The following is a 16,588-nucleotide window of genomic DNA, read 5'->3' as shown; positions in this document are numbered from 1 at the left end:
CAATTATGTAATCAAAGTCTATTAAATAATTGCAGAAGCTTTTAATAATAAAGATATTTTTCATACACTGTGAACTGTTTTTAATATTAACCTATTATCCACCATATTATATTTTTTGATGAAATCATTTTATAAAACTATAACATCTGGAAAATTATTGTATACCAGCAGATAGATATAGATAGATCTAAATGTAGAGAACATATATAGAGATATATACAGTCAGCCTCGGGTAACTCGACTAGTGGATAACTCGACACCTTCGCTTAATTCGACAGAGCCTTGGTCCCGGATTTTCTCCATATAAAATATATGCATCCTGCCTCTTAATTTTTTAATTCGACACCATGCTTTACTTGTAACTCGACACTTATTACTATTAAAAAGACTAATGAATAACTTGACACTGTCATTTCACGTGATTGACCACTGACTGGAAATGGATCGTTCATTCATTCACAACTACCAAGTGCAGCTGGTTACAGTGTCAGTTCACAATGAGCGAGAATGGTTTGAAAAAGATGCAACATCTCTTACTGGATGATGCAGAAGTATAAAGAGAAGTCAACGCTGTGTCTTAATTATTTGGGAAAAATTGACAGAACACAAGATTCCAGTCCGTAAAGTAAACGGGAGGTGCCCACCTGATGACCCCTGCGCAATGCCCCACCCAGCCCAGTCCCGGCGTTTGCCATGCTGAGGCGCTAGGCAGGCCACACTTTGATTGATCCCTGGAGCCAGTATCGCCACCATTGTGTGTGCTGATGTGCCAGGGAGACCGCAAACAGGCTGATCCCAGGAGCCAGCATTACACTTCAGCCATCAACACCGGGCCATAGGAAATCCACATTACTTGGGGAGGTAAAGCACTGAAGGCGCACTACTATCTCATTTTATCTTGGCAAAAGCCGAGTCCAATATTAACATGAAGTAAATAACAGCTACTCTCATGTAATAAAAACTACTGGTGTTTTACATCACAATCAAAGAAACAACACAGACAGTTTCTCCCAGTACAGTTTTTAATATATAAACCTGAAAACAGAATCTTCTTTCCAGCTAACTCTCACCAACATTTTTTTACTGAATCCATAAGTATCCTAAACAAAATAATAATATATACTATTATTACACTTGTTGGTCCTTGTTATGCACCCCCCAAAAAACAAAAAAAAACAACTATTATTTCACACACGTTAAAAAACCATAAAGGCCCCGAAATAGGTGGACTCCTTATTGAGACGTACAGTGCTGATGTCAGTCACCTTCAAGAAAAGTCGGTCTCCCTGTGCGAGCTGAAACAGGGCTCCCTGGAAGCTGGAGAACAGGTCAAACTCAGCTCCTGCGTCCCAGCACTTGGTGCCCACAGCCTTGGAGAGCAGAATAGGGTCCTGATAAGAGGTTTTCCGGTAGATATACTGCAGGAAGGGCTGGCTCTGCTGGTCCTTGCCTCGTGGACCGACTCGGAAGTAAACTTGCGAGTAGATGAAGTAAACGCCATCCCGCGGAACGACTATTTCGCCATCCTCGTATCCCATCATCCCTTGCTGCAATGCCATCCCCTCTATGTTGTCCCACTGCAACTTATGACCTCCTGTGTCCTCTGTCATCAGAAAAAAGACCATTCTAAATGGTGGCCAATAAAGTCCACATTAGATATTACATTTAGAAGCATTACACCTGGTCCGTCCCGCCAACCCCCCACCCCTCCTCCTCGTTTTCCTTCTATAGCATGAAATATCTGCATATTACAAAGTGAAGGGAGAAAGTAAAGAACCAAAAGATCTTAAACACAAGAAAAATGGGACTGGTGGTAATGCTGCTAATGCCAGCAAGAGGTAAGAAAAAGGATTTTGAAAAAACGAATTGAAGGTTAAGAGTCATCCTTCTCCATGTTTAGATTTTTAGCTGGGTTTCTTACCGCCAGTTAGCTTCACACGGAATTGTCTTCCGAGGTGATCAGGTCCGAGGTGAATGGCTGGTTTTCTGAAATGGGTCAAAGACACATTTTGTGCTGTGGAGCAGACAGAATTTAATTAGGCAAGGAAATCGTGCCCTGACAAAAGTTTTTCTCTGTCCATAGATAATCTAAGTTTCATGATAGAGTTACAAGCCCTTGTGTTTACCCAGCACTGTCCCTATAGAGCCCCAGCTGCCTGACATCCTCCTGTATATACATAGCACTGCTTCTAAACAGTCAGGGTTAGAGGAAGACACAAAGAGATACAGGACATTCACATCACCTTCATTTATAGCTTCCGGATAAACTTGATGGGGTTAACCTCTCAAAGCAACCTCAGCTGCTCAAAAGCACCTTCAGCATAGACATTTTAATGAATTCCTTACCTGTGAGTTCACGATATAGTGTGTTCCTGATATCTGACTTCAATTGCTGAATTAAAACAAAATGTTTAAAAAAACAATGTTTAGATTTATAGAAGAGCCAACAGGTTAAAATTCTCAGTTTTAGTTCAAGAAATTACTATCATTAACATCTCCTATTCTTTCAATGCAAAATGGTCCAACTAATGTTAATATAAATATACTTATTTAAATATATATATTTTTTAAGCTAATGGAACACAATACCCATTACTGATCATACAATAAGTAAGAAGGGGTGGTTTAATTAACTGTTTATTACCATTTATTTCAAGGTTAACAATTGCACTGTTCAATTCAGCATGATTGGTATTTTCCACAGCAGCGGTGCCTACAGTGTCTTGAGTTTATATCCATTCAGTGTATATGTAAGGATCTCCAGTACAGATATGACCCCATCAGCTTGGAGTTCAGAATGGATTATTAAAATGGCCTCATCCTAATCTAAATCCCAAGCATGGGATCCTAACATACCATATACTATAAATGTCATATCTTTGTTTATAAAAGTGCATCTTAAATACAGCCATTGAAACCAAGGCCAGCCCCCATATGTAGGCTTACCTTATTTATACTGTGCTCTGCTTCCCTAAGCCACTGGTCACAGGCAGAATCTCCGGAGTTGGGCAATTTCCTTTCCAGGAAGTCTTGATCCACAAGATACTGTAGACAACGCAATGGGTAGTCTCCTGATTTCACCAGCTCTCGAGTCTGTGTAAGATGGAAACTAACTATTAACATGGACTCTTAGGTAAATGGAAACAGAACAAGGTCCTGCAGATCACTGTTTATGGACCCCTATTCACATTTAAAATACTCCAACCCTGAAATCTGGGGTTATTCCAAATAATAAATGGAATCCAGTATAGAACACTGGCTCTGTATAAACCAAACAAGACTGAGTTTCCAGAGGAGGGTTCTGTATACTGTACAGTTCCGACAGAGCAACCCCCCTTTTACATAACCCACTGATGATTAACATCCAGCAAACTTACTGTACAGTATATATTGCAAAAGGAACTACAGTAATTCAAAAATGACATACTGAATCATCACCACTTATTAAAAAAGAAAAAAAAGGTAGTTGGCCAATGAACACAAAGGAGCTGTATCCTTTATTCAAATCATGTTTCCTAAACCTTTTTTTTTCAATTAACTTAACATTCCTGACTGCGGTACTGTATAAAACGTGAAAATGTAATATTGTGGTGGATCCCTTATGTATTTCTTTCACCTTTCACTGATCATGACAAGCAATATACAAGACAAGTTTAAGAATTCCACAGCCTCGGCCTATTAGGAATACTGACTTTCTCGTTTCAGGCACAAAACTTAGTACTGTACTTGCAATTAATAAATGCATTTAAAACTCATCAATAAAACAACAGCTACCAGAAAAGAAATACATACTACAGGTACATACGAAACACAAACACACACACTCCGTAGTGTATAGATTAAAGAGGAAAGCAGTTTGGCCATATACAGTTTGAAGAAAATATATGCACGAATTACAATATACAATAGATCGATAATATTTACAGTGGGGAAAAAAACTGTCGCGAAAACTAAACTGTTTACAGACCACAGGCATTTATAGACCGGGACTATTTTTTTTGTTTGTTTGTTTGTTTACCTGTTTGATTTCCATAGCGAAGTGAAAAAACAAATAAGCTGTCCCAAAGATTTCTGCACCAAGCAATAAACTCAAAACAATCACGAACGTGTTCCATTTCCCTCCAGCTTCCTTGTTAAAAAAGAATAGTTTTTCTTTCAGTTGACGATAGTTGTGTTCTGGTGGAGTTTTAGAAATCATGTCACCTTAGCATTATCAACACACAGCAATGAAAAATCGGTATAAATCTGGGAACTTCCCAAACACTCCCCGTTGGAAAGCCCCTGGTGACAGTTCCTGCATGACGTAGTGAAGCTGAGCCACACCACAGCCTATGAATATGGAAGCCATCGTGTCAGAAACGCATACCTAATACGCGTATTGATTTCGACCAATCAGAATACATACAATAGTACGTGTTGAAATACGCTTAAAAAAAACAAGAACAAGAAAAAATGCAGATCATGGCGCCGAGAGATTTTCGTCTACAGTGCAAATATGTCAGACCTGCTTTCAACGCTTAAAATTACATTAGCTACCACGTTATTAAAAGCGATTTCTAAGGTTATGAAACCGCCGGTTGATGCTCGGGAGGGTACAGATCCAGCTTTCACTAGACTTTATCCAAACCAAGTCCATATAGCGCCACAAATTAGTACGTGTAATAATTAGAATTACAACGCGTACTAAAGTCAAATTAGAACGTGTACTAAATATTTGAAACCCGTACTAAATAACGCTTTTTTTTGTTTTTGTTTTTGTTTTGTTTTTTACCCGGAAGGCCTTCAATACAAAAGAGCTAGGCTCTTGCATCCGTGGTTTTAAAGCTCATCTCATAGTATGTTCATGGTAGATACCAGTACATACCGTATCTGAAATAAACATATGAATACATTGTCTGATTGTTGTATGTCCATCGCGAATAGCAGTTAAGACGAGGGGCCTTTCGCTGGTCCTGTACCACTGTTGTACAGTTAGATTAAGGGGTCTTGTTACTGTATATGACAAGAAAAAAAACTTACTACGATTGCAGAATATTAAAGACAGCATGTGTGCCTTACCCTGGTAGCCATGCACATAGACAACAGCACTAAATGATTACTAGTCAGTTTATTATTATGAAAAACTACAAAATAATCTAAAATAACAGTATACCATTTAAGTTTATCTGCATTTACCTTTGTATATTTAATAAGGCAACTCCGCTATGTAGGAAGCGTCTATATCACATGGCTCCATATGGATCCAACATTACTGATATGGGCAGTGAAATATTTTATTTCTAACAATCCTCACCACAACTAGTAAGCCTGACACCACCATATAGGTTAATCCAGGGCGACCATCGTTCTCCTTTTGCAACAAGGAATCAGAAACTGCATATGATTACCTTTTTCCAGAGCCAGTAATAGTATCCATTAACTCTATTGTTAGTGCTATAAACAAGCGAGTGAGAAAGAAAAAAAAAAGCTTAGGTGCATTTAGCATCCATCAAACTGACGAACATTTCAGTATATTAACATTGTTCAAGAGAAAGTATTCATAGGATACAGGGCAAACGTGTACCGTGCGAAGTCCAAGTGATCTCTCAAAAAACAAAATGCATACAATTACAAAACTAAGTGGAATACGGAATTGCTGTGTTCACTGTATTGATCCAGAGGTGCAAAAGAAGAAACGATGTTGTTGAATGACAATGATATTTAGCATTTTGAATAACAAAAGCAGTTGGTATAGCCTATTAGACACATTCAAACACTTCAGAAAAAAAACATTTCCAAGGTTGTTATTATTATTATTATTATTATTATTATTATTATTATTATTATTATTATTATATTTGATTCAAAGCAATGTTGGAATTGCAGTAGTTGTAGAATGGCCCTTTAAATGCACCTTGTGCGCGCATTTTGTAACTATAAAAAAAACTACAGATTCCAGAATGCACCTGGTTGTAAAACCAGTTTAACCCCGCCTATTTTTTTATATTGTGGAGTGGAACTCAGGGAGCGTCTTGTGAGTGGCTTAAAGGCTGCCAATCTCAACAGGTGCGTCCAATCGGCTTACTATTCTTTAAGTAGGTTTAGCCAATGAAGAGGCAGCGGCCATGTTGTGTCCCAGGAGACTCAGAGATTGTTGGGGGAGCAGGGAAGCTGTCCCTATCCGGAGTTTGAGGTGGGGGATCCGGGCTGCGAGACTCTGCTGGAGCACCAAGTAGAACACAATTGATCGCCATGAGCCGGCCGTCCTCTGCGGGCGGCGGAGGCGGAGGACTCGGGGCCGGGAAAGCAGGGAGTGGAAAGCACGGTGTGTCTGCTGGGGCAGCCGCCGCCGCTGCAGCTGCAGTTGCTGCCGCCGCCGCTGCTGCAGCAGCGGCTGCGGCTGCTGGAGTGGCCGGATCAGCGGCCGGAGCAGGCTCAGTTACTCCGGCTGCCGCTGCTTCTTTGCCCACCGCAGTCCTCCCGTGCCAGGCCGCGGAACTTACTGCTCTTTTTGAGTGCCCGGTGTGTTTTGATTACGTGCTGCCACCGATCCTGCAATGCCAGGCCGGGCACCTAGTGTGCAATCAGTGCCGACAAAAGCTGAGCTGTTGCCCCACCTGTCGCGGGCCTCTAACCCCCAGCATCAGGAACTTGGCCATGGAGAAAGTGGCTTCCACTCTCCCGTTCCCCTGCAAGGTAAGACGACAACCTTCGTCTGTCTACGTATCCAGTAAAACAAAAAAAAAGTTGTTCTAACTTTTGTGGTCAGCCAGCACACTAAGGTAATGACAGTGGAAAAAGGTTTCTCAAAAACAGTGTGACAATAGATTAAACAATATTGTGATTTCTAAAACACACCTAGTAAAAGCCGAAAACGCTAATCGTCTAGTACGATACTGAATGAAGTTAATGTTACCAAAGTTTGTTTCGCTTTTGCATTTATGCTGTCTTGAGGACATATATGCAGCAGGGTATTTAGGCGTCTTGTTGCCTAAATTCTTTTTGGGGGGTTGTGGTCTTCCCAGGACAGCTGTTAGTTGAGAAAATCAACTTGACATTTGAGGAATGTGTCCAGTAACGGCTCAGACCTAAGAAACGGTCCTCGTGGTGTACTTAATGAGGCAGGGAATAAGTGGATCAGCCTATAGGCATTTATTAAATTGTATATTTTTTAAGCTACAGTAAGCTTATTTGTTCTCCTACAGCGCTGTGCAGTTCTTCAGTGCTGTTTCGGTTTTCCCTTGACACTAGCAGTGTAAACTAACTCGTGACTTTCAGAAGGTGAATGTCATCACAGCAGTGTTTGATCTCCCTCAGGCACTCGACAGAAATGAACCTACGCTACTGTTTTGCTGCAGCGTCTCTCGTGTTCAGTTTTACACTCCTGAGAATTCCTCTGTCTGTTTAGCACATTTTGCATCATTTACCTTTCTGTGCAGCCAAGCGTAAACAGTGCTTGTTGACAGTCTACAGTTTTTTTTTTCTTTCCTGTAGGGGTTAGAGTAAATTATATAAAAAATACAAAATCTCCTAAAATGCATGTTTGTTGGAATAATTGTGCAATTAAACAATAGAAAGCAATGCAATCCAAAGTGGTTGAAACACGAATCTGGAATGATGTGACCTGGGCTGGTAACTGTAGTTTGTATCCTTTTATCTTTCCTACCCAACAGACATTATAACAAGCTTACTGAGCCCCCAAACCACCCACCCCCTTACACACATGCTGTTTAAACTAGAGTGAGATTAGACATCTGTGTGGAGGAGGAGCGTAGCACTGGTATTGCTTACTAGAACTGTTTAAGACAGTTATGGGGCATGTGGGGTTGCGTTTCTGTATAATCTGAAAGCAAATCAAACGACGGCCTCTTCTGTAATTGATTTGTTATAGGATTTTGATTACATTACTTAAGCATTAGGACTGCTTTTATCCAGACTGGTGGCATTGAGAAACATGATCTCTGCTTGTGTAATAAATGTTTCTTTCCCACTCGCTTGCAGCACTTCTAATGCAACACATTTCCAGAAGATATCTTTACTGTGGTAAACATATTTCCATAAACCTATACGAAGAATATTAATGCAGCTGGGCAAAGGTTATTTTTGAGGGAATGCAGTCTCCAGTGGCATGTCAGGATAGGGGTTAAATGTTCATACAGTACAAGTGGTGCTGCTTAGGACTGTATTCTTCCTCACTCACTGATTCATGTGTTTGATTTGTCATATGCATTTCCTCCATGTTAATATTAAATGTAATGATCTTTAACTAAGTTCAATTAAAGCAGAAACAGTGAGACTCTTATTTCTAGATTGAAATTCTGGGGCATTGCTATGCAATGTCTTATTTACATCCCTAGATAATACTACAGCCCAGTGCTCAATATGCATTTGAGGGCAGAGCAGCTAGAAAGAGACAAAATCTGCAGCATGGAAGGGACATTTTTTTGTATGGAAAGCCAGCTGGTCCCTGCGTGGGTCCAGGTTAGGAGAAATACTAAAGATTGTATGTGGAGAGATGTTCTTTGTGTGTGTGTGAGCTGCATGTGAACAGCCCACTTGTGCCTGCATCCCCTAACGTTGTCTGTGTGTGGTGGGAGGAGGTGAGTGAGTGTTGCTGACAGCTCACTGATTGAGGGCTCATCTGCTGTACATCTGCAGAGATTGGGGTGAAGCCCTTTTATCAAGTCTAAAAAGATTGAAGGTTTATGTGTCTTTTGTATGAATGTGTGTGCATACTTCTTTTAAATACATTTTGAGACATTTATATAGTTGCTCAAACTTTGAAGGGAAAAGCACAGTGTTTGTTAGAGTTGATTGTCACTAGCTGAGACGTATTAGAAGGTAACAAAGGTAGCATTTTATAAACAAGTAAAGCAAACCCATGACTCTGGAGGTATGCCTGTGTCTTGAATCTCAAGAGTAGGTGTGCTACAGTAGTAGTAGATCTAGACTGCTGGTAGATGAAAGGTTCTGAATGTTATCCCTGGCTGACTGATGATGTTTGCAGTATTCTATACTAGAGTAGAGTTTATGTAACTATGCAAGGCACACTTTATAGTTGTGCATATATTTCTTGAATTTCTTATCCACTTGTCCTCTTGGTAATGGCATTCTTCATCACAGAGTGATGGTATTGGAATATGGGGCTAAGCAGATTGTGTCTGTTATGGTATTGCTGCCGTTCCTGTTCTTCACTGTAATGATCTTAATTCTGGTATACAAGGGTTAACGCTGTACTTGTGTCCCTATGAACAAAGTGAAGGAAAAGACCATTTTCATATGCACACCTTTTTCTTCTACTTGTGTCGGTGCTACTGGGCTTTCTCACCTAGTCACACTTGAGCAATCGATCCACTTCTACCCTACTATCCATCACCATCATCACTGCTGTTTTTTGCATTTTTCTACTGCATACTTGAAGCCTGAGCAAAGTGTACGTGGAAGATCTTTTTGTAGACTGATGCTGTATTTTGATAATGCTTGCTAAGGACCATCATTTAGTGCAAATTACTGAGCGTATCATCTGGGAGTGGATATCGCTTAATTGTTTGAAGAATGGTACTTTTATCATGATACTCAAACTGTTACACCAGCTTACCTAGGATATCTCCCTAAGAATCTGGAATACCAATTCTATTGGAATTGGAGCAGCAAGAACTGATTTATCAATTTTTTTGAATGATCAATATTGCAATTTAATAGATCAATTAACGCATACAAGCGTTTAAAAGTATTTCATTTTACCCAATGAAGCAATTTGTGTAAAATAAACAATAAAAAAAATACTATTATTATTATTATTATTATTATTAATAATAATAATAATAATAATAATAATAATAATGCTAGCATGTAGTATAAAAGAACAACTTAATTATTTGGAAATAGTTCGGTTAACAAGACTGGACCAGTTTTAGAATGTTTAATTGATCATGAAAATATTAATCTATTTAATGTAAAATGTGTGATTTTATTCAACTAATCTGATTAACTGAGGTGCAATCTGCAATAGCCTCCCACATTCTCTCCCCTGCTACTGTATCCTAGTTACACAGCATGAATCCGTGACACAACACCACTTTTATAAGATCTGTGATATTTAAAGCAAAACCCTGCAGAGTGATACCGGCAAAGAATTGTCTGAATGGCAGTAGGCATTGTCTGGCTGAGGTTAAGAAGCTAAGGTCATCTGTTTATTTTTTGTCTTCTCGATTTCACACTCTATCAACCTGAAAATCTCATCAGCTCCGCAGCTCAACCATGTGAGGCATGCCTGTCGGGTATTGAGCAGCCCTACAGTGTGTGGCAAGACAACAGACCCCAGAGCCACCTCTACTGGCCTTTGCCCTGTGCTGAGGGGGCTGGGTGGCTGCTGCATTATTTTTTAGATGCTGTATATTCCTCACTTGCTGTGCAATGTATGACACTAATGACAGAGTAATATGGTTCAGAGACGCTGTTAAGGGCAGGAATATATCCAGTTTCTGTTTATAGTAATACATGCTTCATTGATTAGCTGTTAAACGTCGCTTGTTTTGTAATGTATTATTATTCAGGTGAGGGGTGTATCTTGTTACTTGGCACCTGTAATTTTAGACCTGGCATGTGCATGAAACTGTTCTTCATGGCATGTATTTTATCAGTAACTTGTTTCCTTTGACACCTGTGCCCTCATGTTTTGAAGAGTGCAGTTAATTGTTGGTACGTGGAGGGTGCATCCAGCTGTTCCTCACACAGGAGTCCCACCTCTTCTAACCTCTGCTAATTTTACTGGCACTCACTGCTGCTATAACTAGGTAGCCATTTACACTGTTAGGAGTGCAGTATCTGTCAGTGTGTGTGTGTGTGTGTGGGAGCCATCAGGAGCTTGCGATCTCAATATTAACTGCTGTGTGACAGTGATTGCAGGAGCGAGGGGATGCTGCTGTGTGTTAACCAGGCAGAGAGGTGTCTTAATAGCTCAGCCACGGCTCTGAGTCTGCCCGTTTATCCACAATCCCACCGGAGAGGAGGTCGGGGCTTCTGGGGATGGAGCGGCAGGATTCTACGAGACTGCGAGCAAATTGAATGCACTGGGGAGAACAGAAAGATGAGAGAGACAGCCAGGTTACTCTTACTGAATCGTAGTGTCCCAGATCGAGGAGGGTATGGAGGGAGGAGAGAACAGGAATGTGGAGGAGGGCGTTGTACTTGGCGATGGCCGTCTCTCTCTCTCTCTCTCTCTCTCTCTCTCTCTCTCTCTCTCTCTCTCTCTCTCTCCTCTCTCTCTCTCTCTCTCTCTCTCCTCTCTCTCTCTCTCTCTCTCTCTCTCTCTCTCCTCTCTCTCTCTCTCTCTCTCTCTCTCTCTCTCTCTCTCTCTCTCTCTCTCTCTCTCTCTCTCTCTCTCTCTCTCTCTCTCTCTCTGTGCTGCAGGGTGTTGTCACAGCAGTGCTGTGTGCTTCCAGCTCTGTGCGTGGAGCATTTCAAGGATTGTGAGTGGCTGCATGGTTTGGAGTTAGCTGGGTGCTGATTTGTGGTTTGTCACCGTAACTGCGTACAGTAATTGGTATTTAGTGTGTGTGTGTCTAATTATTTAGGATGTTTACAGCTAAATCATTTGCAAAGACTTGTGTGTGTAGAGTGTGAACTAGCCTGTCTGTAGTATTGAGTTGATGTGCTCTAGGAGCAGTTTCTAGTGGTGTGTGAGCGCTGAATGCAATGCTGTGTCCGTCTGGGTGCCTGTCACTCCTTCAGGAGCTCTCTCCACTGCAGTGTCTGTTTGGCAGGCCTCGTCGCAGGACAATGTGTCCAGGGAGACAAGTGTGCCGAGCCTTGCCAGTGCAAGGGAGAAAGGTGAGTCTTTAACACCAGGGTGTTTGTTAACTAGATTAGGCAGGCTTTACTGCTGCACATTTACATCTTGTTTTGTAAGTTTTAAACAACATCAGAAGCTTCAAGACATGGCTTATGATTAGAGATGTTGGCAGTGATCACCAAACTAGTATGGGATCCTACACTAATCTCTGTGTCTTGGTATTATCCTATTGTCTTTATTTTAAACTATTTTCAGGCCCCTAGTGCTATGCGAGTTCTGATCCTACTATAAAATGCCAAGCTTTTTTGTTTAATTGATTAGGACTGTGCTGGATATGCCTGCATGTTGTATGAGGTGCGAGTCAGAGACTTTATTAGGACTTGGAAAAAATGGCATTTTCTAATTAGAATCATGTTAAGGTTCAATTCTCTGTGATGGGCCCGGTGTGATAGAGATGACATGGAATTTTGGTTGTCCTAAACCTAGGGGGCACTGAAACAGACTTTTAGACAAATGTTTTGGCAAGAAGTATGTAAGCTATTTGTGAAGTTTGATGTGAATTAAATGAAGAACTGGCTGTATTGAGGCTTTTTTTTTTTTTTTTTGCATCCTGTGACGTTAATGATCACTAAATAAAATGTTTTTTTAGCAGTAATAATACTATCTTCATTTGCAGAGCCTCTCTTTGTGAAGAGAGCCTCTCGTCCTGATACTGTTACTTTTAAACAGTTTTTAATCTGCTCTAAATCTATGTGTTCTGCACTGCTGCGCTTCTGAAGCGCTTTCTTTTTTCTTTTTATTTTTTGTTCCAACCTCTTAGAAATTCCAGAAGTTCCTTTAATTCATTTCACAAGATTTTCACATCTTTAAAACAGACTGATCTGATAAAGTTTCAATTGCAGAAAGAAAATTGGTGTGTGTATTTTAGGGGTGGGAATATTGGCACTCCCCCCTAGTGTGTTTGCTTAGGCTACCCTTGTGATTCCCATTGAGGGAGCGTGTCTGTGTGCCCAGTAGGAGGGGTTGCTGTCATTGGCTTCATCTCCTTTACAGCTTATTAAAGAGAGCCGTCACCTCAGTCATGCAGAGTGGAGCTGTTGGAAGCCCCCCCCCGGAGACCCAGGCTAATCAGTTAGCTGTAACAGTACAGACTGAGGCTCTCCTCCCTCCCTGCCTTGGGACACCACTCTCTACTAATTCAGTCATCTTGCCTCATCAGTCATCTTGCAATTTCATCGCATTTCATCATGTGAGCACAGCATATGTAATTTGCAGAAGGGCATATTTTCATAAACTTCAATAAATCATTGATTTTTAATAGAATGGTGATGTCTCTTTTTCATAATCCTTCTCTCTGGCGTTTTTATCATCATCATCCTGAAGATCTTTCCCTTTTTTATAGTGCAAGGCTGTGTTGTTTGGTTAAGATGCTAGATGGGCAAACCCAGGAAATCAGCAAAAATAAATCCGTATGCAATCCCCTTACACTCTCACCAATAGTACACATTTTCAGTTTACTTCCTTCTCGGTTGGCTTAAAGCTACAGTGCAGCAGCACAGACAAATCTGTATAGCCCGTATTGCTCCAGTAAGGAGATGCTCTGTGACCTATACCTGACCTACATATTACACACAGCGTTCGTTCTGCCACCCTCCCAGCATGTCAAGAACTAATCCACTAAAGTAGAGGTTTCAATGCCTCCCTTCCCGCTGACTGTGTCTTGAGTTTTACAGCAAAGCGAAAGGCCAGTTAAATCAAGCATCTCTGCCATACATTCTCAACACCTGGGTTTTATGAAGCGCTTCTCTGAATCAATGTGACGTAAGCTTCCCTTTTTGTTGATTTTATGCTAAGAGGGTGCCACCGTTTCATTTACTGAGAGCATGTCCTTTTACAAATCTCCAAATACTGAATTTCCAAAGACACGTTATTCTAGCTATGTGAACAATTTGGTGTATCCCCTTCAGTCACCGTGTGCATCATTGTACCACATTAAAGGGTACATAAGGACCTTTTTATTTTATTGTGTTACATGTTCCCATGTGTTGCTACAACTGTTTACGTAAGGTGTGTGTGTGTGTGTTGGTTTTTTTAAATTTATTTTTTTATAAATATTCACCGCCGCAGCCCCCCTGATAACTCGGGAAACGGAGGCTGGAACACGCGTCCTCTAAAACATGCTCCTGCCAATACGTCATTTTTCGCACTGCGGATCCACAGCGATGCCACCAGACCTGTAGTGCCGGAGGACAACACAGATTTGAATGGCTCCACTGCAGAACCACAGGCGCCCTATCGACCACAGGGGTCGCAGGTGCGCGGTGAACCGTGGATTCCTCTGCCGACCTAAGCTCTCCCCACCCGGGCGGCACTCGGCCAATTGTGCGCCGCCCCCTAGGAACCCCCGGTTACGGTCGGCAATGACATAGCCTGGATTCGAACTCCAGGCTATAGGGCGCATCCTGCACTCCAAGCGGAGCGCCTTTACTGGATGCACCACTCGGGAGCCCCCTTGACCACTTTTTTAAATTGCATTCCCTGCCTCAAGATGGCTTAACATGTACCCTCATGAACCTCTCAGAACTACATTTCCCATCTTCCTCATGCTCACATATGTAACTCAGATGGATTTACCAATGGGAACATGTAACACAATAAAATAAAAAGGTCCTTATGTACCCTTTAAGTTTCCTATTTATGTATCTATTTTGTTATTTTCATCATGTTTTTTTCTCACTCTATAGAGTTCACACAAACTGCTTTTAAAATTTCTGAAAATAATTCCAAAATCGTGACCAACAGTGATATGCTGTAGCGCTAGGAATCTAAGCTCACGATCTGATCTGTGCATGAACCTCTTAGGAGGTGACATCTCTGGTGTATTGAAAGAACATTCTAACATCGACTCTCTCCGTCTCTCATTCTTCTCTACAGTATGCCTCAGCCGGCTGCCTGCTCTCCTTGCACCACAGCGAGAAGCCGGAGCATGAAGAGGTGTGTGAGTTCCGGCCGTACACCTGCCCCTGCCCGGGGGCCTCCTGCAAGTGGCAGGGCTCGCTGGAGGCGGTCATGCCCCACCTGATGCACGCCCACAAGAGCATCACCACGCTGCAGGGCGAGGATATCGTCTTCCTGGCCACGGACATCAACCTGCCGGGGGCCGTCGACTGGGTCATGATGCAGTCCTGCTTCGGCCACCACTTCATGCTGGTGCTGGAGAAGCAGGAGAAGTACGAGGGCCACCAGCAGTTCTTCGCCATCGTGCTGCTCATTGGGACCCGCAAACAGGCCGAAAACTTTGCCTACCGCCTGGAACTCAACGGGAACCGCCGTCGGCTGACGTGGGAGGCCACGCCTCGGTCCATCCACGACGGCGTGGCCTCTGCTATCATGAACAGCGACTGCTTGGTCTTTGACACCTCCATTGCCCACCTCTTTGCAGACAATGGCAACCTGGGTATTAATGTCACTATATCCATGTGCTGAGCAGCAGTTGTGTTGGCAATGAGTGTGGAAGTTGAGAGAGAAAGAGGAACCTGCCTCAGGAGGAGGCAAAGGAGGGTCTTTGGATTTTTCTCACCATGGAAACCCCGTAGGGGGAGGTATCTTGCTAAGCTCTGCAGAGTTCTGCAAGGGTGACTGGCTGCTGCAAACTGCTCTGATGTCAAGTAACCTGTGTGAGGACAGGCATGATTTTGTGTTTGTGAGCCTGCATCTGGCGTTGCTATAATGCTGCATACTTACATTTTTTTTTTTTTTCTACAAATTTGCAGCAGTCAGCTGACCTGTACGGGTATGTTTGCGGGTTCATGCAGTCGTCTTGTACACTGATGTTTGGGTGTGCATGCTTGCAAGGGTGTGGACGTGTACGGCACCTGTTTCTGTGCGTGCATGTAAGTATGCATCAGTGTGGCTGCGTGTGCATGCAAGTGTGTGGAAGCCAAGCTGTGTACTGTGCATAGGTAGTAAAATTGCACAATGTGCACACAAGACTGCAAGTTAATGTGGAGAGCAGGAGAGAGACTGATCATTGTGATTTTAATGGTGATCCCAAATGGTCCCGCTAGGTAGGGTCAAAACTGATTCTGCATTATGTGATGCAGAGCAGGCAAGCTCCAGCAGAGGGCACTTCGAGGCACTTTGGAAATATCAGGCTACAGTCACTTTGGTAGCGTAGTAATAGCAGTGAGGAATAGGTTTGTTCTGAACTGAGAAAATGTTTTCTTCAAAAGGTAGGACCTATGGGCAGAGAGTTTAGGTGCAGAAAATGTCATTCAGTCATTTTAATCGCAGCATTCCTCGGCAATCGGTACAATATTTCTAGAGCTCCAAAATATTCCACTGGGACATTGATGCTGTCACCATAATACCTTAGATGAACGCTCAAGAGATGTGTGTGTGTGTGTGTGTGTAATTACTATGACATCAAATGCCTACAAGTACCTCCACTGTTTGTTTTCAAACACACTTTCCCTTGCCAAAGGTATGTTCAACATACTGAAATGTTGGGAAGTGTATATATAACATACATACTTACATACACACACACTATGTTGCAATGGAAACAGAAAGCTATATTTAAAAAAAAAAAAAAAAAAATACGTTCTTGTAATCTTTATGTACCTATGGAGGTATATGGAAAGTATATTCCGATAATATGCATGATCCTACGTCATGGTGCTTCCAGGGTCAGCAGCTTCATTTAAAAATGCCACTAACACTCTTGCAAAAAAAAAAAAAAAGACTTGGACATTCTACCAAACAGTGATGAAAAACTCAGAAGCAGTGAGGTTCAGTTCAATAACAGAATAATTT

The 16,588-nt window shown here is 41.9% G+C and overlaps 2 protein-coding genes across 2 annotated transcripts; one reads left to right on the top strand and one right to left on the bottom strand.

The window, feature by feature from the left end:
* Positions 1-1,004: 1,004 nt before the first annotated feature.
* Positions 1,005-4,326, bottom strand: LOC117430815 (tumor necrosis factor ligand superfamily member 10-like). The gene is made up of 5 exons (XM_034051313.3): positions 4,019-4,326; positions 2,947-3,093; positions 2,347-2,392; positions 1,922-2,014; positions 1,005-1,603 (listed from the first exon to the last, which is right to left on the bottom strand). The coding sequence occupies exons 1-5, from the start codon at positions 4,196-4,198 to the stop codon at positions 1,197-1,199; spliced, it is 873 nt and encodes a 290-aa protein (XP_033907204.3). The 5' UTR covers positions 4,199-4,326; the 3' UTR covers positions 1,005-1,196.
* A 1,701-nt stretch (positions 4,327-6,027) lies between these two features.
* On the top strand, positions 6,028-16,391 carry LOC117430638 (E3 ubiquitin-protein ligase Siah2). Its single transcript, XM_034050912.3, has 2 exons — positions 6,028-6,675; positions 14,708-16,391. Exons 1-2 carry the CDS (start codon positions 6,232-6,234, stop codon positions 15,257-15,259), a joined length of 996 nt encoding a protein of 331 aa, XP_033906803.3. The 5' UTR covers positions 6,028-6,231; the 3' UTR covers positions 15,260-16,391.
* Positions 16,392-16,588: the final 197 nt, after the last annotated feature.

Source organism: Acipenser ruthenus, chromosome 26 (genome assembly GCF_902713425.1).
Source record: "Acipenser ruthenus chromosome 26, fAciRut3.2 maternal haplotype, whole genome shotgun sequence".
Taxonomy (NCBI): Eukaryota; Metazoa; Chordata; class Actinopteri; order Acipenseriformes; family Acipenseridae; genus Acipenser; species Acipenser ruthenus.
The sequence above is the reverse complement of the archived record's forward strand: the minus strand, read 5'-3'. Positions and strand labels throughout refer to the sequence as shown.

Bases quoted from the DNA above. Each gene is read 5' to 3' on its own strand.
- LOC117430638 (XM_034050912.3), top strand. From the start codon at position 6,232: ATGAGCCGGCCGTCCTCTGCGGGCGGCGGAGGCGGAGGACTCGGGGCC. The intron at 6,676-14,707 runs GTAAGACGACAA...TCTTCTCTACAG, and splicing joins CTCTCCCGTTCCCCTGCAAG to TATGCCTCAGCCGGCTGCCT.
- LOC117430815 (XM_034051313.3), bottom strand. From the start codon at position 4,198: ATGATTTCTAAAACTCCACCAGAACACAACTATCGTCAACTGAAAGAA. The intron at 3,094-4,018 runs GTAAACAAACAA...CATCTTACACAG, and splicing joins TCGCTATGGAAATCAAACAG to ACTCGAGAGCTGGTGAAATC. The intron at 2,015-2,346 runs GTAAGGAATTCA...TCTGCTCCACAG, and splicing joins ACTATATCGTGAACTCACAG to CACAAAATGTGTCTTTGACC.